This window comes from Staurois parvus, unplaced genomic scaffold (assembly GCF_062004578.1).
Source record: "Staurois parvus isolate SC_StPar_1 unplaced genomic scaffold, SC_StPar_1.0 ptg000155l, whole genome shotgun sequence".
Taxonomy (NCBI): Eukaryota; Metazoa; Chordata; class Amphibia; order Anura; family Ranidae; genus Staurois; species Staurois parvus.
This window is the reverse complement of record NW_028317951.1, coordinates 39,104-62,678: the sequence shown is the minus strand read 5'-3', so window position 1 is coordinate 62,678 and position 23,575 is coordinate 39,104. Positions and strand designations below refer to the sequence as shown.

Here is a 23,575-nt window from a genome sequence, read left to right as displayed (position 1 = left end):
CTCCAAAAAGCATGTGGGAAAATGTGTTATGGTTTGGTGGAACTTTTTGACCATAATTCCAAAAGGTATGTTTGGAGCAAAAACAACACTGCACACCACCAAAAGAACACCATACCCACAGTGAAGCATGGTGGTGGCAGCATCATGCTTTGGGGCTGTTTTTCTTCAACTGGAACTGGGGCCTTAGTCAAGGTAGAGGGAATTATGAACAGCTCCAAATACCAGTCAATAATGGCACAAACCCTTCAGGCTTCTGCTAGAAAGCTGAACATGAGGAGGAACTTCATCTTTCAGCATGACAATGATCCAAAGCATACATCCAAATCAACAAAGGAATGGCTTCACCAGAAGAAGATTAAAGATTAAAATCTGTGGGGTGGTTTGAATAGGGCTGTGCAGAGGAGATGCCATCGCAATCTGATTTGGAGTGTTTTTGCAAGGAAGAGTGGGCAAATATTGCCAAGTCAAGATGTACCATTATGATAGACTCATAGCCAGAAATACTGAGTGCTGTAATAAAATCAAAAGGTGCTTCAACAAAGTATTAGTTTAAGGGTGTGCACACTTATGCAACTATATCATTTTAGTTTTTTAGTTTTACTTCCCTACACCTAAAGGATTTCAGTTTGTTGTTCAACTGAGTTGTACAGTTTATAGGTTACATTAAAGGTGGAAAAAATAGTGAAATGATTTATCTTTGTCTCATTTGTTTACATCACAGAAACCTGACATTTTAACAGGGGTGTGTAGACCTTTTATATCCACTGCAAATAATTTTTCTTTTTAGTTTTTACAGATGAAAAAAAGACATCGATGGTCTTAACAGTAATATTAATGGTGTTTCTTCAAAGATACCCCTGTGTTTGCCTGAAAAATAAGTACAAACAAGACTAGATAAACTTATTGTAAACAAACCACCAGGTCCAGATGGCTTTAACCCTTGAGTTCTTAGGGAACTGAGTTCAGTTATAGCCAATTCACTATTTCTGATTTTTAAAGTTACCTTACTAACTGGTACCAACTGATTGACATAGATCAAAAGTGGTACCAATTTACAAAAAAGGATTGAGATGTATACCAGGAAACTACAGACCAGTCAGTCTAACATCAATAGTATATATGTTATTTGAAGGAATCATAAGGGTCTCTACAGAAATGTGTCTGTGATAAAGGTATCATAAGTGATAACCAGCATGGATTTATGAAAGACCATTCTTGTCAGATCAACCAGTTATCTGAGAAAGTAAATGAGAAATTGGATGGTAGAAGTCCAGTGGACATAGTTTATCTAGATTTTGCTAAAGCATTTGATATTGTACCTCATAAACATTTAACCTATAATATTAGGTCTGTTGGAGTTGATGAAATTGTATGTACATAGATGAGAAACTGGTTACACGAATGGTCCAGAGAGTAGTGATGAATGACTCATTCTCCAAATGGTCTAAAGCTATGAGTTGTGTGCCCCAGGGTTCTGACTTGGGAATAATGCTGTTCAATGTGTTTATTAACAACATAGAGGCTGGAAAACACAGTTTGATTTCAGTGTTTGATGATGATACCAAATTATGCAGGGAAATTTTGACACAGGATATAACATCATATAACAGGAAGATCTTAACAATATAGGGTGTTGAGCAACTACACAGCAGATGAGGTTTAATATAAAGAAACATAAAGTTATGCACTTGAGTGTCAAAAATACTCATACACAAACTGAAATGGGTTGAAATGGCTGGTAATGGTCAAAAAGCATATTACTCAGGCAAACAGCAATAAATAAAAAAACAAAAGTAAAATTCTGTATTCAGAATTAAAAATCATTACATGTATTTTGAGATACTGTAATGTAGCTCCTGCTGGATGCAGCCACAAAGTTCTAGAACTATAAGGACCTCAAATGATAGCTTGTACTTTGCGTGATTACTAAATTGAAAAAACAAAATCCTATTCAGTTTCTATCTGAGGGATGGTCTTTGTGGAAGTTCTGTTCTTCATAGAAGATGTCAGTCTACAGCACGGTATGTTGCCCACTTGGATGGAGTCTGTTTTGTCAATAGGGCTTCTGGATTCTTCAGTCAGGGGCCTTTTGCTACACAACCATTTGCCAGAAGGACTAAAAAATTCATTTTTGGAGATGTCTACATAATAAGGCTCACCATAAACACTTCATCTCTCGTTCTTCTCGTTTCCTCGATTCCTTCATGCTTGTTGTTTTGGGATTGTATTAAAGCAGCCATGACACCCACAGCTGCTTGAATACCCTAACAGTGCCTGCATCTAATAGGATGAAGTCACTGGCTAAAAACTTTCCACCTGAAGGTTCTGATTAGGAAAGTTCAGTAAATGTTATTAAATCCTTATTCAAACATACCAATCTTGTTTTCTTCAATCTTTTTTTATTTACATTCTACATACCAGCACATGTGCATGCTTCTAGTGATAACTGTCACAATTACCAGTGCGCTTATGTCAGGTTTCAACCAGTCTTCCAAGCCATCAAATGCTATGATGGCATCATCCTTTGTGGATAGGCATATAGCAGGTTTTCATTCTGCTATAAAGTGGTAGTAAACCACCAAAATTAATTCACAAAAAATGGTCCCCTATAAAAAAAATGGCATAATGTGCAAGTATGCGTCGCACACTAACATATTGTGAAAGACTTACCTTAGCAAGAAGCCCTGCAGCAGTGCACTGTCACCGTTGACAGGGCTTCCATCTTCACCCGGTCTTCCTTCCAGGTTTGGAGGCTTCAGCTGTTTGACTGGCCGAGCCGTGATGATGGCAGGAGTCACGCCTCTCTCAATGGACAGCACTCCGTCCATTGAGAGCACAGTGCGCATGCGCCAGCTGCTACTATAGTAAATATCTCCTAAACAGTGCATGTTTAGTAGATATTTTATTGTACCTACAGGTAAGCCTTAAGTAAACAAGGTAGGTTTACTACCACTTAAAGTTGTATAGAGATACCAAATGAATTGCACAAAAAGACCTATTTGTATTGTTAGCTGCTCTGTACACCTATTTCTATCAGTATTAGAAAAAATGGATTAAGTTGTATTGCTGAGTGATGCAGATTATTATGATTGATTAAATGTCTGGACTGATAAATCCTTGGAATTAAAAGCAGAAAAGATGCAAAAATTGAGGTGACTGCCAACTTACATACAGAAAGAAGGAGGACCCTGCAAGAAGGATACAACTATGTACCTTATAAGATTTAGTAAGCCAAAAGATTCGGGAAAGGATTGGATACATTTACAGGTAAACCAGAATTTATTTCAAATAATAAGTGTAGTGTTCCTAAAAATTATGAAAAGATAATTCCATATATACAAGTGTATACTCGTACTGTGAGTGTGCTGGAAAAAAAGGGTTCATAGGACTTGTCCTACTGTTGGGTCAGCATTTAATTCAGTTACAGGATTTCCCTAATCTAAATCGGATTGTGGCTCTTTAATTACTGAACTATATCTGTTTCTTCTTTACCCATTTAATCTCCTTGATACCTATAGCCACTTAAAGTAGCGTTAAACTAAGGTTACCAGATTTTCAAAATAAAATCAGGGGACACCCTAGGGACAATGCCCACAAAACCACAGCCTCATTTGTAGCCACACCCAAAAATTCACACCCTCATTTTTTTAACATTCCCTGAAACAATTGGTCAAATACTTTTGGAACAAGAGGCGGGCTTTGGAGGTATAAAAACAAAATACCTTGGGTTCCATGAAGAGGAATAATGCAGGAGATTGGGTAGCAGTGGATTGTGGGTATGGCTAGATTTTGTTAACAGTAGGAGGGGCTGAAAAGGGTATGGTTAAAAAAAGTGATGGGGTCAAGATTAGGTAACACACAGAGTTCAGGGATCAGTATTAAATAACACACAGAGTTTAGGGGTCAAGATTAAGTAACACACAGTGTTCAGGGGTCAGGATAAGGTAAAGCACGGAGTTCAGGGGTCAGATGTAAGTAATGCACAGTGTTCAGGGGTCAGGATTAAGTAACACACAGAGTTTAGGGGTCAAAAATAAGTAACACACAGTGTTTAGGGGTCAGGATAAGGTAAAGCAGAGTTCAGGGGTCAGGTGTAAGTAATGCACAGTGTTCAGGGGTCAGGATTAAGTAACACACAGAGTTTAGGGGTCAAAAATAAGTAACACACAGTGTTTAGGGGTCAGGATAAGGTAAAGCAGAGTTCAGGGGTCAGGTGTAAGTAATGCACAGTGTTCAGGGGTCAGGATTAAGTAACGCACAGAGTTTAGGGGTCCAGATTAAATAATGCACAGTGTTCAGTGGTCAGGATTAAGTAACACACAGTTTCCAGGGGTCAGGATTAAGTAAGGCATAGACTTTGGGGGTCAGGATTTAATAACTCAGTTAAATCCCTGAACCTTATGCATTACTTAATCATGACCTCTGAACTTCAGGGTCTGGTTTAAGTAGCAAAGAGAGTTCAGAAGTCTGGATTAAGAGTTCAAGGACCATGCAGTTACTCACAGATTGTAGTTTGTGTCTGTCATCTCTAGGGCTCAGCATTGTTATGTGGAGCGGAGTAGATTATAATCCCCAGGAGCCACTACTGCAAATTTCTCAATTACCAATCTTCACACTGTGCAAGTGCCAGTTCAAAAATGGCACTGGTATACTAGAGTGCTCTGCTCCTGCCCAGCCATTCATGCCGCCACCCGTGGGTAGACCACTTCAGCCGTCCTGTGCAAAGATTAATTCCAAAATCGTAAGCCTGGAGCAGACTGCACTTTGACAACAGAATGAATAGCAATGCATGTGCAGAGAGCTCTACAGGCGCCCTTTCTGAACTGATCTTTGTGCAATGTGATGAACTGGAGCAGTGCACTGAGAAGTTTATGGTGGGGGCTCCTGGGGGCAAATCCAGAGACATCTGTTTCCCCAACATAGATCCCTCACAACAAGGAATATCCTCAGGAAATGGGGATGATTGGTAACCTTAAATTAAACTAAAAACGGTACTATTTTGCAGTTTACCAATCCTTAAACGTGGTGTCTGCATTAGTTTTCTTTTTTTAGGATTTTTTGTATTTCACCTAATGATACGGCCAGTCACACACTTCGTGTCTTAGGGTGTCTCGACTCTGGATGGAGGAGAAATGGAGCCACCCTTGCATTGCCAGTCAGGGGAGAGGGTAGTGTTAAATGCACAGATTTAGATGGATTTGACTAATAAATTGAAGTTAACACTTTATAAACAGTTACAGCAAACAGTTTATTTTTCTTTTCTTTTTTTTTTTATAAAGACTTTACATAAATGAATAAAACCTGACCATTTTGCGCACCCCTGTCAGCATTAAATGATTTTTCTCAATCCTGAACCTGCCACTTTTGCTGGACATCTTGTTTTGTTAGGGGAAATTAAAAATAACAGAATTACTAGTTAGGTTAACCAGCTTAAAATAGAGAAAAAAAACACTAAAAAAAAAAGGAAATGACCGCAGCCACCACATGTAAGAATTGGTAAGTTGCAATATAATACATTTTTGGTTTAGATTTAATATCACTTTAAGAACTACGATACTTATAAATCATCTTCTGCTTGCCTTAAAATAGAACTTAAACACAGAACCTTTTTTCTAGGTTTGAACAAAGTGGTGAGGGGTTAGAACAAACTGGCAGGTTTAACCCCTTCAGGGTAAAACAAACTTTAATCACCAGACCCAATTTTGCAACTTTGACATGTGCTAGTAAAACTGTACATATAATCACAACTACGTTGTGTATCCAGGTGAAATATCCATTGTCTTTTTCAAGACAAATTGGGTTTTCATTTGGTGGTAAAAGGTAATGGACATCCCCTTACTTTTTTTTAGTATCAAGAGAAAACTGGCTCAAAATAGTAAACAAAATGCTTTTTTAAGATGGCTTTATATTTCTTGCTATTACCATAACTCACCAACAAAGAACAACCCAAAATAAATCCTCCTGCTCCTGGCGATCGCAGGAATACCACATATGTGTATGTTATTTGTTGTTTGTACCCGTGGAAGGACCAAGAAACAATAAGGCACATTTTGCTTTTTTTATCCTACCTAAAACACACTGACACTCATTTTAAAATATATATATATATATTTTTTTTTTTTAAATCCTACTTAAAATACGACGATCCTGACCTTTTACCATGGTCTTGACCCTAACACTAATCCTGACACTGACCTAGAACAAACCTTGATCTAGCTATTTTATTCTTAATTTTTTTCAATGTTTTAAAAACTTTTTATCACACTTTTGTTTGCAAGGAAAGATGCAATGCGGTTTGTAGCAATTGTGCACACAGATATGGACGCAGACAACCATTTTGCTAAGATCCACCATCTTGTGTCATTCTCACTCCAAATCAGGCCCCTCCCTTTTTGTTGAATGGCATGTGGTCTGTGTGTGTGCTGAGTTCAAGAGTGCACAGGGCACAGCTGGATACACTTCATGGTTGTAAACCCAATTAGCTGGTTCCATGAGGTCTGCCAGACCCTTGCTCTGGCCTGATCGTAAAGCTATAAATCCGTCAGTCACTGGACATGAAAAGCATTCCGGAGTAGCAGTAAAACGTACATTCCACTGAAATCCCTTTTTCATACAATTTCATAACTCCCAACAGGAACAAAGTACAATAAAACAAAGCATATATTTAGGTAGGACATTTTAATACAAGTCACCTGATACCTTACACCCCTAGATAACGCCTACCCAAGAGCACAAAGCGATATCTCTTTAACCATCACAGGCAGATATGTCATATCTGGTGTATGGACGTTCAGCGGATGATTCTGCATATTATCATACCAGTGGATAGGATGCTACATGTACCTATGGAAGGTTATTAACCATGGTATAAACTTGTGAGGGATTTGGTCCTAGCCTGGGTCTCCGCCTACACCCCCTTCCCCAAATGAGGCGATTGACCCTTAGCTTCAGTAGACACCCCGTGCTGGGTCACTAGAAAACAGGCTGTCAGGCCTGGAGAGGGAAGACAAAAAGATTCTCCCTTTTAACATCAGGAACCAACTTTGGGAGAAAAAGTACCCTTTTGTTCGGACACTTGAACGCTGCTTAAACCAGGACTTCTGCAAGTATTCTACCTTCTTAAACTTCTTTCAGTTATCTCTCTGTTGTGTTATTGCTCTCTCTATTTATATATATATATTGGCTACATCTTTTTCTGTAAATATTTTTCTTGCACCATTTTGACCTTTTTAGTAATAAATCCTATTTTCTGAAAAGCGCTGAACTGTTTCTAAATCTCTTTAATGCAAACTAAGAATCCCTGTCTCTGAAGAGTGCTACTGTGTGTTTTAAAACCTCTGTATAGATCTGCCTGCGGTGAAAGTGTGTATACAGGCGCTTATTCAAACATCATAGTGTTACTGCTAAGATTTGTGAGTTTCCTCCTTCTCTGTAAAAAGGTGGTGGTGGCAGTGTGAAGGGTTAATTACGTAATTAACCTGATCCAGTAACAATCACTCTCAGGCTGCGGGCACATAGATTGTGGTCCAGTGAGCTGGAAAATCTTTGTGCAGGGTGCAGCTGACCGTGGCACTGTTATGCAAGTGGCAGCGCGGTTTTAGATTGGCTAGTCCTTCGGTCACAAGTTGGTGAGAGGACTGGGGTCTGACGCCGCACCCGTCACAGGGTTTATTTACTAAAGGTAAATATACTATGCACTGCAAGTGCACCTCATGTGGGGAAAACTCTGAAATGAGGCAAATTTCTGCTGATTTCTTTTATCCAATCTTGTGCAAGCAAAAATGCTGTTCCCCTCAGATCTAGAGCAAGCGCCTTTCCAAGCGCACTTGCAGTTCACAAGCTTGTTTGTAGTAAATCAACCCCAATGTACACTATATTGCCAAAAATTGGGAAACTCCTCTAAATGGCTAAATGGTTAGCACTTTCGTCTGGCAGTACTAGGGTTGTTGGTTCGAATCCCAACCATGGCACCACCTGCCTAGAGTTTTCATGTTCTCCCTGTGTCTGTGTGGGTTTCCTCTGTGTACTTCGGTTTCCTCCCACACTCCAAAGACATGCTGGTAGGTGAATTGGATCCTGTCTAAATTGGGCCTAGTATGTATATGTATGAATGTGAGTTAGGAACCTTAGATTGTACGCCCCTTGGGGGTTAGGGACTGATGTGAATGTACAATGTATATATGTAAAGTGCTGCGTAAATTGACGGTGCTATATAAGTACCTGAAATAAATAATAATAAATAAATCATTGGATTCAGGTGTTCCAATCACATCCATGGCTACAGATGTATAAAATCAAACACCTAGGCATGCAGACTGCTTCTACAAACATTTGTGAAAGAATGGGTCGCTTTCAGGAGCTCAGTGAATTCAAGCATGGTACCGTGATAGATTGCCACCTGTGCAATAAGTCCATCCGTGAAATTTCCTTGCTACTAAATATTCCATGGTCAGCTGTTAGTGGTATTATAACAAAGCGGAACAACAGCAACCCAGCCACGAAATGGTAGGCCACGTAAAATGATAGAGCAAGGTTAGTGTGCAGAAGTCGCCAACTGTCTGCAGAGTCAATAGCTAAAGACTTCCAAACTTCATGTGGCCTTCAGATTAGCACAACAACAGTGTGTAGAGAGCTTCATGGAATGGATTTCCATAGCCAAGCAGCTGCATCCAAGCCTTACATCACCAAGTGGTATAAAGCATACCTCCACTGGACTCTAGAGCAGTAGAAACGTGTTCTCTGGAGTGATGAATCATGCTTCTCTGTCTGACAATCCGAAGGATGTATCTGGGTTTGGCAGTTGCCAGGAAAACGGTACTTGCCTTACTGCATTGTGCCAAGTGTGAAGTTTGGGGGAGGGGGGATTATGGTGTGGGGTTGTTTTTCAGGGGTTGGGCTTGGCCCCTTAGTTCCAGTGAAGGGAACTCTTAAGGCGTCAGCATACCAAGACATTTTTGACAATTTTATGCTCCCAACTTTGTAGAAACAATTTGAAGATGGCCCCTTCCTGTTCCAACATGACTGCACACCAGTGTACAATGCAAGGTCCATAAAGACATGGATGAGCGAGTTTGGGGTCGAGGAACTTAACTGGCCTACACGGAGTTCTGACCTCAAGCTGATAGAACACTTTTGCGATTTATTAGAGCGGAGACTGCGAGCCAGGCCTTCTCCGACATCAGTGCCTGACCTCACAAATGTGCTTCTGGAAGAATGGTCAAACATTCCCATAAATACAAAAAAAAACATGCTGGAATTGTACTGCATGGGTATATAATACAGGATTTTCAAATATGGCTCCCACGCCGGAAGTGACATCACTGCGCACCCGGAAATGCCTCCTCGCGTACCGACGCGTTGCATCACAGGACACAAGACTTCATCAGGGTACGCGAGGAGGCATTTCTGGGTGCGCAGTGATGTCACTTCCGGCGTGGGAGCCATATTTGAAAATCCTGTATTATATACCCATGCAGTACAATTCCAGCATGTGGTAGATCTGCAGTGTCAGAGGCGAAGGATTATGTGAGTGGGCATTTTTATTTGTTTATACTCTAATAAAAAGTTTTACACTATGGAGGTTTTCTGTCTATATATGGCCTGGAGAGAACATCATTGACTGGGCTGTGTATGGGAAGATTGGATTACGTTGAAGTGGATTTGGGCTAATAATCCTGATACCATCCTGAGGGGTTTATATCTCTGACCGAGCTGACCCTGTGGGGTCGACATAAGGAGGTGAGGGGGCACTTCAGCCATTCAGGATTTGTACAAGAGCGAACACGTTTTAGCACCTGCATGAGTTTTTTTCTGAGCACCAAGATTGGACCTTTTGATATAAAGTTGTATGAATATTATTATGATGAGCACCAATATTGGACATTTTTATATTTAATATTTGTTGGATATAATTTTCACGAGTGTTGGATTGGACACTGGTCACAAGTACACTTGATTACACGTTTTGCACTGTGTATATTTTACTCCCTGTATGCACTGGGGGGGGGGGGGGGTTGTATTTATCTGTATTCATTTATTAATTTGTGGCGCTGCACTATTTGTATATATATTCAGTCACTTCACTCATTTTGGTAAAGAGGTTAGTGCCAGCAGCTTGAGAATTAGGACCTGTTTTGAGCACAGGAGGATTTTTACCATTTCAAACATTCCCATAGACACTCTCCTAAACCTAGTGGACAGACTTTCCAGAAGAGTTGAAGCTGTTATAGCTGCAAAGGGTGGGCCAACTCAATATTGAACCCTACAGACTAAGACTGGGATGCCACTAAAGTTCATGTGTGTGTAAAGGCAGGTGTCCCAATACTTTTGGCAATATAGTGTGTCTTTCTGTTCATTCAGAAGAGAAAGAAAACACATGGGTGGGCTACACAGTAACCGATCACTGTGATAGCCAATCAGAGGCTATCACAATGATAAGGTGATCGGGAACCAGGAGTCATAAAAGATGCAATGGCACACACCAGGGGCACTCTCTCTCCTTTACCATACATTTTGTAAATGGAGCACCCAGCGGTGGAGTTGCATGACAATCCAAACTTTACAGGGATATGTGTGGGCTCTCATCATTGCAAATCATTTCTCTATGTGGATGATCTCCTTTCTTATGTTATACACCCACACGTATCCATCCTCTGCATGGTAAAGGAATCTGAGACATTCGGGAACGGGAGAAATATTACAGTCAACTAAGATTGAGGCCTCTCTCTTACCTCAGGAAATCTCTTGTACACAATCCAATCTACTTTCTTTCAAATGGCAAAATGGCTTGGTGAAGTACTTGGGTGTACGTAACGCACCTGTTGCAGATAAAAATGTTACTCCCTTGTTACATTTGATACTTTCCAGTTTCAAATCCTATGATAAATCTAACTTCTCATGGTTTGGGCACATAAATGTAAAATTAATATACTACCCAAACTACTTTATGTCTCTCAAATGATCTTAGTTTCCCCACCCATAGGATTTCTCAATCGTCTGATAATCTGACTTTTGGACTTGTACCACAGTAGATCTACAAAATTATGAAGATGACTTAAGTATACCAGATCTTACGTCATTACTGTGGACAATCCCTGAACTTACGCCTCCTAGTCACTCTTAGCATCAGCTACACTTAATACCTGGGATTTGTATGTACATTAGTTGCCTCTCTTCCAGACCCATAATGCCATTGTTTGGCAGTCTCACATTCCCTCCAGCTACAAAAGAGACATGTTTTTTGTCATGAATGAAGTCTCATTGGAATTTGTTACACCAAATCTTACATGACATTAACCCCTCCCCCCTCTCAGAGCTTTTACCATTGTGCCATTCTATATCACAAGCCTGGATGGAATATTCCAAGCTATGACATCAACTTCAGAACTTATCGACACCAACCTAACGGGACTGCATACAGACTTTGAGACAATGATTACACAGCAAGGCAAACCAGAGCACTCCTTGTCTCGATTGTATCAGCTTCTTCTGAGGGAGTCCCTCCCTTTGGCTCTACACTTTATTTCCAAATGGGTAGAGGAACTTGGCAGTACACCAGATTAGATGGAATAAATTTTTAACGTTCACCCATAAGACTTCTATCGCAACGAGAGTACAAGAGCAAACTTAAAAAATACTTTCTAGATGGTATAGGAACCCTACTGTGCTCCACAATATTGATCCCTCTATAGGATATCCCCCTCATCTTCAGATATATAATATGGCTACGGTCAGTGTCTGGACCGTAGACATTTTTTCTTTAGTCTCTTTGTTTCTCTGTTTATATATGGTAGTTGAGTGTTCTCTACATATGTAATCCTCATAACGTGTTCGCTTAGCTGGTACCCTGCAGACTACACCATGTGGGCTATGCCCCATCTCATACAAGTAGGTATATAAAGATACAGCCTATATATCTTTGAACCCCTCTCTCATATAACATTGTATTTTATCTGATATAATGCTTTAGTTTTTTAATGTGATACTCTTTTGTACATGTCACAGACCCAACTTGGACAGGGGCTTTTGGAGGGGACTGCAGGCTAGCCTATTGCCTACTGATAATGGCCCTGGCATCTGCAGGGGCTCTATTCTTTGTACTGTGACTGGGGGGGGGACCTTTGGAGTAGTTTACTTCACATTCAAGTCCATGTCTCCCCAAAACACACAGACTCTGAGAACTGGAGGACCAAAATACCGATTTGGGGTCTCTGTGCCCAAACTAGTATTGACTGCTTCAACCCCCCTCCTTCCTAGACTAAGAGACTCTAAGAAAATGTTGACGTAATCAGCAAAACAACCTCATGCTGAGGACTCTTGCTCTAATCTGTTTATTAAGGATATATGTTTACTATCATCTCCCATTGCGTGCCTCTTAGGTGTGCATTCCCATCATTAATTGAGTCACTTATTGCTTGTTGGCAAGTCCTTTTAGAGATGCTTACATAATAGGATTAGACTGATTTCAGCTTCACCTCGCTATCCAATCAGTGTGGGATGTTTATCCCAAAGTGTAATATTTGTTCATGAGGAGATGGGCCCTATTTCCAGAGTGTATAAAAACCTGTGTTTTCTGTTCAACAAAGAGTTCCAGTTTGGCATCTAAGCTAGTCTCGTCTAGTCTTGGGTACAGTGCTCATCTATAATACCTTGGTCCTGTGTCCCAGTGGCGAGGAAGCGGTTCTCTGACGGAGCACCCAATCAGGGTGACAGCCATTCCATCACAGTACATCTCTACTTGACCATTATATAGTATGGGGTTGATTTTCTAAAGGTAAATATACTGTGCAGTGCAAGTGCAGTTGCTTTAGATCCGAGGGGAAGCTCTGAAATGAGGCAAAGCTCTGCCGATTTCTTTCATCCAATCATCTGCAAGTAAAAATGCTGTTTTTCTAATTTTCCTTGCATGGTCCCCTCAGATCTAGAGCAATTGCACTTTCAGTGCACTTGCAGTGTACAGCCTATTTGCCTTTAGTAAATCAACCCCTATGTCTGTGTATTTCTGCAGCACTGGACTTGTCTAATTATTTTCTACCCTTCTGGACATTGTATGTTTATTTTCCTGTACTCATGAAACTTTTCCAAAAAAAAAAAAAATTACACAAACTCTATACCGCATCTGCACAGACGTCTATAGGTGGCCTGTACATTAAATCAGAAACAAACACACATAAAAATAAAAACACATGAATGGCACCTAAGGAATAACATTGCATTAAAATAAAACAAAAGAACATTAAATGTAGTATACAATTGGGTAAATTAATAAAGTGTTATTTTTTCCTTCAGAAACCATCCGCTAGTTAATAATTTCTTCTCAATGTTGTAATCCACAGGGTTTAATGTTGTCAAATTTATTCAGAGCTTTCTTCTCCTATTAGTGAGAATTCTTCTGTCCGGAAGAAATAAGCCATCTGATCTGTTTCTTTAGACTCCCAACGCCGAAATCCTAGGGGAGTTTGAGTATCTGGGGAAGGCTGCCCAAGCATTCATATGTGTCATGTGCATTAGTACTCTCTGAGGATATGGCATCTGATTGTTTTCAAAACCAAACAAGACTGATTAATGAATTTGAGGTTATAGGAAAGTATGGCCTATGTCAACCGAGCTCAATATTTTCACAGTTCAAAGAAACGCTTTTCTTTTTAATGTTTACAGTAGTTTAACCTGCATAATTTAGATGGGATTCAATGTTAATATAATAATGTGAAGATTTCCAGTTTAAAGGAGAAGTATGACTAAAGCTTTTTTGGCCATACTTCTCTTCTGGATCACAGGAAGTGCACGCAGTTCTGCACTCCTGTGACCCAGATTTAGCCGACCATTGGCTAAAGACCGCTGTCGGCTGATGTCATTGCCAGTCCAGGCTCTGCAAGGATCCCGACTTTACTGTCAGGATCCATCCAGATGTTTGAACAGCAGCTGGGTCAGCCTCTCAGAGTGCTGCTGACAGTGGGAGACAGTTGCTCCTGCTCCCTCCACAGCCTGGTGCTCTAGTGAGCACTAGAGGAGCAGAACAGAGAGCTTCAAGTTAGCCTCTTTTTGATCTGTATAAGCATTATTAAATATTTTGCTTGTAAATATGCAACATTAATATTCTTTATTAAAATCTTTAACACTGGGTAAAGATTTAGAACACCCCCAAAAGTGCCGGATGTTATTTATTATTCTTTTAATGGCAACCCTAGAATCTGCATATTTCAGCTGCAGAAAACAGATAAATACTGCATTTATTAATGTTATCTGTACATAAAGTTCAAGGATCTTACGTAGCCCCGAAATGAAGAACTGCCCAGCAGCATGGACCGGATTGTTAGCAATATACTGCTGCTGCTGGCTCTGCCTCCTCCGCTATTTCTCCCTCCATCTTCATCCACCAACAATGAGAGCAGTGGCTGTGCAGAGAGGGGAGAGAGAGACTGAGCGCTGGACATATTGCAGGCTTAATGAGCAGACTGAAAGCCAGAGGATCTACCACAGCAAGAAAAGCAGAGGAATCTGTAAATGGAATGCAGGGCACCCTGGGAGAGTTCCCTGCTGCTTCTAAAATTGAGAACTCAGCAAACAAATAGCTGATCGCTCAGTTCTCAGCCTTCATCCGGCTCTCAGCAGCTCGCTGGATCCCAGCCAAACTTTTGGGATCTTTTCAGAGCCTGGACCGGCCCTGTGACAGCCAACAGCGGGCTAAAGCCTGTCTACTGAAAATGGGTCACTGCACTCCTGTGAGCAATAGACTCCATAAAGCCTTGGCTGTACTCCTTTAAAACGGGTTATCAGTTTAGTGGTAACCATGAATTATGCACAGTATTCATTTGAATTGGCCTTTTAAGAGACGGTATCCTCTTATATACTTGCAACTTTGTGACTTCAGTTGATTGGGGATTTGCGCGCTTTGATCTTACATACATTATTAACCATGAATTATGGCCCCAGAATTGATGCTCTCACTCTATTTGTGATGATACCTCACGGGTTGCACAATTTATGTTTACACACACAAGCTTGCCCTACACCACAAGCTTAAATAGCAGTGCTTTTTTTTTTAAATTGAGACTTTTTTTGCCCCCCCCCCCTTAAAGCGATTGTAAACCCTCACCTTGTAAAACAACCCATTCAGTTTAAAATAAAAAAAGGGGAGGGGATGTATTTTAAATGTTTTGCCTTTTATTTTTATTTTTCCTTTAAATGTGATCATATTCCCTCTGTTTTCAGCTGCATAAGAGCCAGGGGAGGAGAAACAGCAGGACACTGATCCTCCTAGTGAATGGCTGTGCAGGGGTGTGTGTCAGAAAATGTCTGATCATTGGAGGAGAGCACAATGAGTTCTCAGCATAGCTAGAGAACTGACCACACAGTGCTCTCCTGCCTAGTGTGGTCAGTTTTTTTTTTATAGGAAAGCAGAGGGATTGGTAGGAACACCAGAGATTTCACACAAAGAAACAAAACAAAGAACAGGATACACATTCATACAAATACATGGTATAGGAAGCACATATCAGAATATGAAATGTTGGGTTAACATATTCTTTAACTTTATTTTTGTATCACAAAATGACTAACAACCCCCATGTGATAGCACTGGGCGGGTGACAGGTCCTCTTTATGGAGGCTATTAGAACCCCAAAGTCTCCCCTGACCTCCAATAATCAGCTAATCACAGATCATGCTTGGTTAGATGCATCCTCAGCTACAGTTTAGTAGAGGAATGACCGCTTTGAATCCAAAAGTGGCGTAATACATGTTGCTGTCAGGTTCATTAGTCACGGGAGGTCAGAGTTGGATGTTCACAAATCAGTTCCTGCACCAATTGTATGAGCAGTTTCTTGCCATCCCAAGCTCCCTGGAGAAACAGGAGAGCCTGGAAACCACTGCCAGGATTGATAAGCCAATCACAACCAATCATGGCCCCACTACCTACTCCTCGCAATGGCCTTTAGCAGCCATTCCCTTACCAGCATAAACGGTTTCTGCTGAAGCTACCTGTGACAAGCATAGCAGAGACACCAATGTTGCCAACCATCAGTATTTTTACTGGCAGCCAGTAGAAAATGTGCACTTTTGTCCTGTCAGTAAAAGCCAGTGACAGGAAAAGGTTGCCAGTTAAAAAATATGGCTGTGGCGCCAGTCTTGAAACTGCCCATGAGCAGTTCCGGTCCAGAGCAGGCCAAGACCATCTGAGTGCCTGCTAGTGTGTTGTTCGAGCGGCATGGGCGGGTCTGTTGGAGGCAGTGCCAACGTGTCATGTGATGTCATGGTGCAAGGGAGATGAGCGAAGCATCGGCGCCTCGTGTGTGCGTCTGCAGGATCGGAACAAAGCAAGCCAGGTGCGGGACTATTAGTGCTATTTTGACTGGAGTGGACTGAAGGGACCACCTGGTGTGGAGAGAGACTGTCACTGTGACTCAGGAGGGGACATGTCACGTCAGTGAGGTGCCATCATCTATGCTGTTGCACACTGCTGTCAGTGTCACTGTGAAAGTCAATTTCATGTGTATGTGCCTGCCCATTCTATTTTCTTGCCCTCCTGAGTCCTGTCCCTGAGCTACTTACTATATTGAAGATTAATTAAGAAATATGTTTTTCCTTAATATCTGCCTTAAATCGCATTGCTAATTGCATATTGTACTTGTTTGTAGCCTAAATACTGAAATTTGCACTTTAAAACTGTAATTTTTTTTTTACTTTTGGAAATGCCAAAAAAATTTAAAATTTGGGTGTTGTGTCAGTGAATTTCAATCTGGTAGGCAGGCAACACAGAGACACCTAAAAGAGGATAAACTTACCTCTCTCCAAGGTCTTCACCATACTGCAGCTCCAGCTCTTCTTTCTCCTATTCCCTGGTCCAGTAGGAAGGGTATAATTAGCTGTAATTTAGCCATGCCAACTGGACCAGGGAATAGGAAAAAGGGGAAGAAGAGCTGGCGCTTTAGTACCCCGAGTACTGTAAAGAGGTCAGGAACAAGGAAAAATAGAGGTAAGCAGTACAGAAAAAGGCTGTTTGTACTGTGAGACAGAGGGTCACTTACAACTGCACTCTGTCACTACAGACCTCTGAATTTTGCATCACTTTTGATTCCTAAACTCTATAGTAAGTGACGCACAGTTAAGTAGTAAGCAATGCAGTAGTAAATGAAACAATGTTCAGGGGTCAGCAGGAGGATCCTTAGATACCTAGGACATTTGAACAGTACCCGATGAACAGGAAAAGATCTACAGTTATGTTCTCGTAAACCTCTATACCAGCCTATCAACCCTTTCAAGAGGATGGAACCCAAGTGGGCAGCGGGGTACCGGAAGTCTCAAATGCCAAAGAGACCAACTTTGGCTGCATCTCTGGAAGAGGGAAAGTAAAAGACATGGGCTGCTGGAGAGACAAATATAAGGACTCTTCTTTTGCATGACACCGTCATCTTAATTTTTTTTTTTTTTGTAACCGACAGGATCATTTTAATAAGTGATCCTAACCTACAAAAATTATGAAATGTTAAGTGTAAAAACGTGAATTCCCAACAACTGGCACACATATGCAACTCCATTTGGCAAAATATTTATTTATAATAAATCTGTTCAAAAGCTGTTGGTCACATCAGTTATTCATTTTACATTGTTGGGCTATTACAATGGTTTTGATAAATGTATATAAATGAACTGCTTTTTTACATTTTACAAAAGAAAACAAAAAAGAACAAAGAAATTTAGGAAAGAAGAAAAAAAATGCAACAACAGAAACACGTGAAAACAGGCGGATTCCGTAAGACAAAAGGCAAAGCAGGATGAGTTGTTTGCCCTCAGGCAACTGCTGCCATTATTGTTACCCGTACAAGTCCTCTGCCCCAATAAAGTATGACCCAACATAAGTTTACTTTAGGTGCAGGCTCTGCAAACGGAATCAGATGTCACGTACAGTAGCAGCTCCAGTCAACTGAACAACAGTACTGCATGTCAACACTGGGAATGGTTTCTGATAAACGTCAAGCTGCACACAGTACTTTTACACCAGATTAACACACATTTTATTACTCCCACTCAGTAGTTCCTGGTGGCTTAGAAGTTAAATCGTACATTACTCGAGAGATTCCTGGGATCTTCTTAATTTCTGTCACCATTTTCAATACAACCTGCAGCAAGAAAAAAAAAAAATATGTGAAAATATTCCAAATCAATAGCATGTTCTTGAATCCACAATCAATGCATATTTTAAGCACACAAGGTCTTATGGTTAAAATGGATTTGAGTGAATCATGTATGTTGTCCTCCAACATGGGAGAATACTGCAAATAAATATCACAATTTGCAATACAAACTGGTGCTGAAAATAGAACTTGGGCCCTTTCACATAGGTGTATAAAATCATACACCCCTGCGAAGGGCTGTCTTCATAGGTGATACACAGGTGTTGTGTAGGCAGCCTGTTAAAATCAATCTCAAGTGGCCAGCTGCATGGACCTGCACAGATCTCCAAATGCATCCTGGAGCTTATGTTCGTGTGAGTCCAATGCATGGATCAGAAAACTGCATTCTGAACCACGCATCAGACCTGCATGAATGTGCTTTAGGGGATGTGCTTGGAGATCTGTGCAGTCAGTAGCCTGTCATTGATTTGAACAGGCTGTCTGCATGGAACACCTGTGCATCCCACGCATGCCCTTCACACAGGTATATGGACTGGTATGCCCGTGTGAATGAGGCATTAAAAGTAATTCAATTTCACACATGGTCTAATACCCAGCCAAACAGGAAAAGGGCAGCTGAAGGACACCAAGTCTACTACTCCTACTCAGGACCAATCCTGAGACAGTCTGGGGCATCTCTTTCGGAGCCACACCACTGTCCAAGGAGATTTTCCTGCCTCTTGGACTTTCACTTAGCATAGCTGTCATACTGCTCACATTCCCCTTTTGGCATTTGGGTGCAACATTTTATGTTAGCAACAAAGCATAATCTTCGGCAATGCATAAGGCCATGTGCCATCCTATGAGTGTTTCCCATGCACAGAAAGTCTGCTATATCTATGTTCTGCACAAACCACCAGGGTCCCATATCTCACTACTTTTAGTTTTTAACATCAGCATTGTAATTACAATACAAACTTTTTTTTTGACAATCCAGTAGGAGCTTGGTTGAAAAATCTCCTTCCATCTTGTGAGTGCCTCCTGTCTGCTGGCCATCTCTTTCCACAATCTTCCTGGTTTCCCTGCATGCTTTTCAGTTTTTCCTCTGCTGTTTACTTTCAATATCTAATCACTATATATCCCGTGGTACTTTGCTGCCCCCGTCACCTAAAACAACTCCACTCAGCAACTCTGTAGTTAAGAAAAACAGGCTCTGTGAAATGTGTGACACAGTCGTGCCTACTCACGGGGCACAGTGAATATGTATCACAGAATTCAAAGGAAGTGAAGAGGACCTTCACAAAGTTTACAAACTTCAAGATTATTCAGAATAAAAGGAGTAGGCTAGAAATAATTGAACTACAAAGTGGAAATTAATATTTGAGGTAACATTTTAATTTTAGATACGCTATAAAATGTACGTTTTAGCATGGAAGGAAATATTGCTTTTGCAACTCATTCTGACTAGTTTGAAACACCTTTTCTCATGCACAGAGTCAGTGCAGAGAACAAATGATGACAGAGTTCAGGTGTAGACTACAGTACAGCCACAATGCAGTACTTAATATCTACCAACAGATGGCACAAACATACACATCAGCAGGGAATGCTTACACAAATCAGAAAGACAATGTAAAGGGGGAGATGAGGGAACAATTTGTCCAAGTATTGCAAAAGGTAAGAATATGTTAGCGGGCAGCTACAAAAAGAACAAAACTAAGCTTGAGGGTTTTTTTTTTTTAATTCTTTATTTTAAAATGCATGCATCATAACAGACACATTTAAATTCATATATGTTAGATCACTAGCCATCGTGTATAATATAGACCAAAGTGCAAACATCTCCAGAAAATTAGATGACAATCGGTGTTCATATAAAAAGAAAGTGACTGCATGGGTGATACAGAAGGTCATAAATAATAGTATGATGCTTCCCAACATTTCTGCAGTATTGAAATACAGAGATAGGACAAGCAAACAGTGTCCGAGGGGACACCCCGGAATGAAGGCAAATGGGAAGAAAGCCGTGTACCTCCTTTTTTTTTTTTTTTCTTCTCAATTATATTCCTAAGGGAAAATCGGCAATAATGGGAGGAGGGGAAAAAATACAATAGCAGAAGGACAACAATGTCAGAAACATTTCGCAGGTTATCATTCCAGCCCAATCCTGATGTGTTACAAGGCCAGAAGCCAAGGCTTCAACCCACTGTCTCAAACCAATTTTAGCCAATTAATTGTTGGTATCTAGAGGGGAATTTAAAGTTGTTCCAATATTACCATTTTTTTGTTTTGGTCAAAGATCTTGTCTTTGAGAACTGCTGTAAGGGTCTCCATCTCTTGAATATCATTCCTTCAAAAAACCCATGGCTCAGAAATGGTGGGTATGGATTCTTCAGGAAATAGGGATACATGCTTTAGCCGCATTTAGCAGCTGGAGCAGCATGGACTTTTGTATCTCTTGCAGGACACAGGGGTTAGATGGAGAAGTATTGCCGCTGGGTTATCATCCAAGGTATAATTTGATGAATGATGTCCAGAACTAGGCGCCATAAAGATTGAAGCATAGGTGCAGCAGTGTTCCTTTGTGGGAGCCACACCTCTAACAAAGATCACTGCCATGGCAATAGTCTAGTCAGCTCTAAAGGCATCCTCTGTACCATCGAGTAACTATCTTGTAAGATAATTTCTGATACTTGCCTTCCCCCTCCTCTCTTCCTACAGTATTTGGAGATCAACCAGGCAATGTCAGTGGTGTTAGCCATTAGTGGAGTTTGACAGATGTCAAACTCACTCCTTTGCTATGGGCTGAGGGTTTTAAATGATCAACCACTTCAAACACTTGGAATTGCTTCTATGTAGCAATCTGCAACAGAAATGTTTGTTAAGAGTTACATTGTATGGAGATCCGGGAGGCAGTGACATGGGAGTTTGACAGCTGTCAAACTCACTCCTCCTTTTTCCAGCTGAGGGATTCTGAATAATTATCTACTTGGAATTGCTTTGCGATCTGCACCAGAGCTGTTTGACAAGAATTTTACACGAGTGTACTATTTTTTTTAATTGTTTAATAAAACTACATGTATTGCTGACGGAGATCCCGTGCTGCTGTTCTTTTGTTTCTTCTCATACAGAGTAGGCTCCTGAGTCAAATATTTCAGGGCCTTAAGGAATGCAAGAAGTGCAACAACTGCAATTTACACCAAGGGTCTGACAGAGGTGGGACTTCGGTGTTTGCTGAAAGTTAAAGAGAAGTCACACCAAATGGCTTGAGTGAAATCGCGAGCTCTATTAGTTGTCCAGACTCGAAAGAGTTTGTCTGACCCACCAGGGATAAAAGCCAGGTATCCCAGTATGGGAGTCAGAGGTGATGGAAGACTTTGGCAACTGGACAAAATAAAATACTTCTGCATTTCTTTTATTGTTGGGCCTATTGTGAGATGTTTCAGTAGGGAGCTGGGGATCTCCAGGCCTGCCCAAGGGAGGCCTGAACAGGGAACTGGGGAGCAGTCTTCTTCCAAAGATACCCATAGCTTAAATGCTCTGTGTTTGAACCAGCCTATAAAACTTGGGCCATGCATGTAGCTGTGTAGTGTTTTTGTGGGTCAGGTAGCCCCACCCCACCCGTGTTTAGGTCTCCTCAAGAGTCTTTGCTAAAACTAGGCAATCTGTTGTGCTAAATGTATCTGGTAAAATCCGGTTGTAGGTTGCAAAAGAAGGTTCTAGGGATAGGAATCGACACTGGAGAAGATAATACGAGGCATCAGATTCATCTTCATAACATTGCATTCTCCAAACCAAGTAAGCGCTAAATTATTCCATGTAGTCAGGTCTCTGCGGAATGTTTGCATGACTGGGAGAAAGTTCAAGACGAAGATCTTCATGGGATCTGCCAGAATATGTGTTTCCAGGTATTTAGTGGATTGAGTAGTCCAACGGAAAGGGAAGCTAGGGTGAATCATGGATTCTGATAGGGATATATTCAAAGCCTATGACTTTTGAAAACTGATTTTAAAGTTGGATAAAGTTCCAAAGATTCTAAAATCTGTGTATGCGACAACTTTATGGTAGCAACTCCAGAGTTTGCACCCTGGTAATGTCTACGTTATTATTAATGTGTTGTAAAAATGGTTTCAAAATAAGGACACAAATTAAAGGACAAAGGGGACATCCCTGCCTGGTTCCATTCCGTATGTTGAATGGGGACGAGTCAACCTCACTGACACGAACCATGGCCGAAGAGTTGGAGTAGTTTTCCAATTCATCAACGCATAGGGGTCAGGATACCAATCTGCTGTAGAACCCTATGCATGATGAAGACTTAATTTGTTGCCAGGCCTGGAGATAATATTGAGCATACAAACTGTTATCGCGAGCTTCCAAAGATGTAATAAAACCCACTTGGTCAAGTGCTATTATTCGCTGTAAGATCGGGCTGAGCTTTTTTTTTTAAGATTTTTGGAGAATAATTTTAAATTGCAGTTAAAGAAAATTATCCTATAGCTGGCACACTGTAGCAGATCTTTATCTGGTTTTGGTATCACTGAAATTTGAGCTCTGGTCATATCAGGGGGTATAGCATGTCATTGCAAAATGACATTAAATGCCTCTAAGAAATAGGGACAAAGTTGTGAAAAGAAGAATTTGTAAGGCATCGAAAGGCCACCAGGACCCGGAGCCTTGCCGCTGGGAATAGAGTATTCCACTACCGCCAGTTCCTCTTAAAGTATGGGTTTAGCTAAATCGTCTTGCTCATCGACAGTTAAAGTGGGGAAAGCCACAGACAAAAGATGTGCATTTATACCCTCTACTCTGAGACAGAGGAAGGATGAGAAGGTGTGTTTAAGTTATACAGATCCATATAATACACCTGGAAAGCATCTGCAATTTCTGAGGTCTTGTTTAATTTAACCCGCCAGGGACATAAGCTTGATATTTTAAAAGAACCTGAAAGAGGTTCCAATGGTGTTCTAAGCAAATTTTTAAGAGCCCAAGCCATTATTGTGAATATCAGCAGGAATATTTTGTGTTAACAGCAGTAGTATGTTACCCTACATAAAATGTCAAAGTTAAGCTAAATGCAATAATTAAATAAAGGGATCCCACCAAGTAGTACTTGCTCTCCCTTCCTTTCACTGACTGATCTGCAGTGCTTCGATACAGGAAAATAGCTTCTTTATAGAATGAGTTTTGTTAAAATAAGACATAGAAGTGGAATAAAAAGAATTACCTCTTCCGGGATTTCATTGCCTGGTGTAGCAGCAATGCCCGTCATAAAATCACTTGTGATAAATGTCCGGATGACAACAGATCTCTGACATGATGGCTGTTTTTGTAAAGGATCACGATCAAAGTGCAATGGTGTCAAAATGATCGGCATCTGACTTATTTTGCCAGCATAACCTGTGTAGGAAAAAAAAAAAAACAATCAGAAAACCCCAGTTGCCAGCAAGCAGCACAAAGATCTA

The 23,575-nt window shown here is 40.7% G+C and overlaps 2 protein-coding genes across 2 annotated transcripts in view; both read right to left on the bottom strand.

The window, feature by feature from the left end:
* The window catches only part of LOC149463228 (extracellular calcium-sensing receptor-like), a 39,161-nt gene extending 22,358 nt beyond the window's left edge, over positions 1-16,803 (bottom strand). Inside the window, exons 1-2 of the mRNA XM_089675664.1 lie at positions 16,782-16,803; positions 2,671-2,800 (exon numbers count right to left, since the gene is read on the bottom strand). Coding sequence (XP_089531790.1) covers positions 2,671-2,800; positions 16,782-16,803 — 152 coding nt within the window. The remainder of the gene's footprint in view (positions 1-2,670; positions 2,801-16,781) is intronic.
* Positions 16,804-17,529: 726 nt separating this feature from the next.
* GMPS (guanosine monophosphate synthase) overlaps positions 17,530-23,575 on the bottom strand; it is a 44,275-nt gene continuing 38,229 nt past the window's right edge. The window contains exons 13-14 of the mRNA XM_089675663.1: positions 23,338-23,510; positions 17,530-18,116 (exon numbers count right to left, since the gene is read on the bottom strand). Of these exons, the coding sequence (XP_089531789.1) occupies positions 18,015-18,116; positions 23,338-23,510 (275 nt within the window). The 3' untranslated portion in view covers positions 17,530-18,014. The remainder of the gene's footprint in view (positions 18,117-23,337; positions 23,511-23,575) is intronic.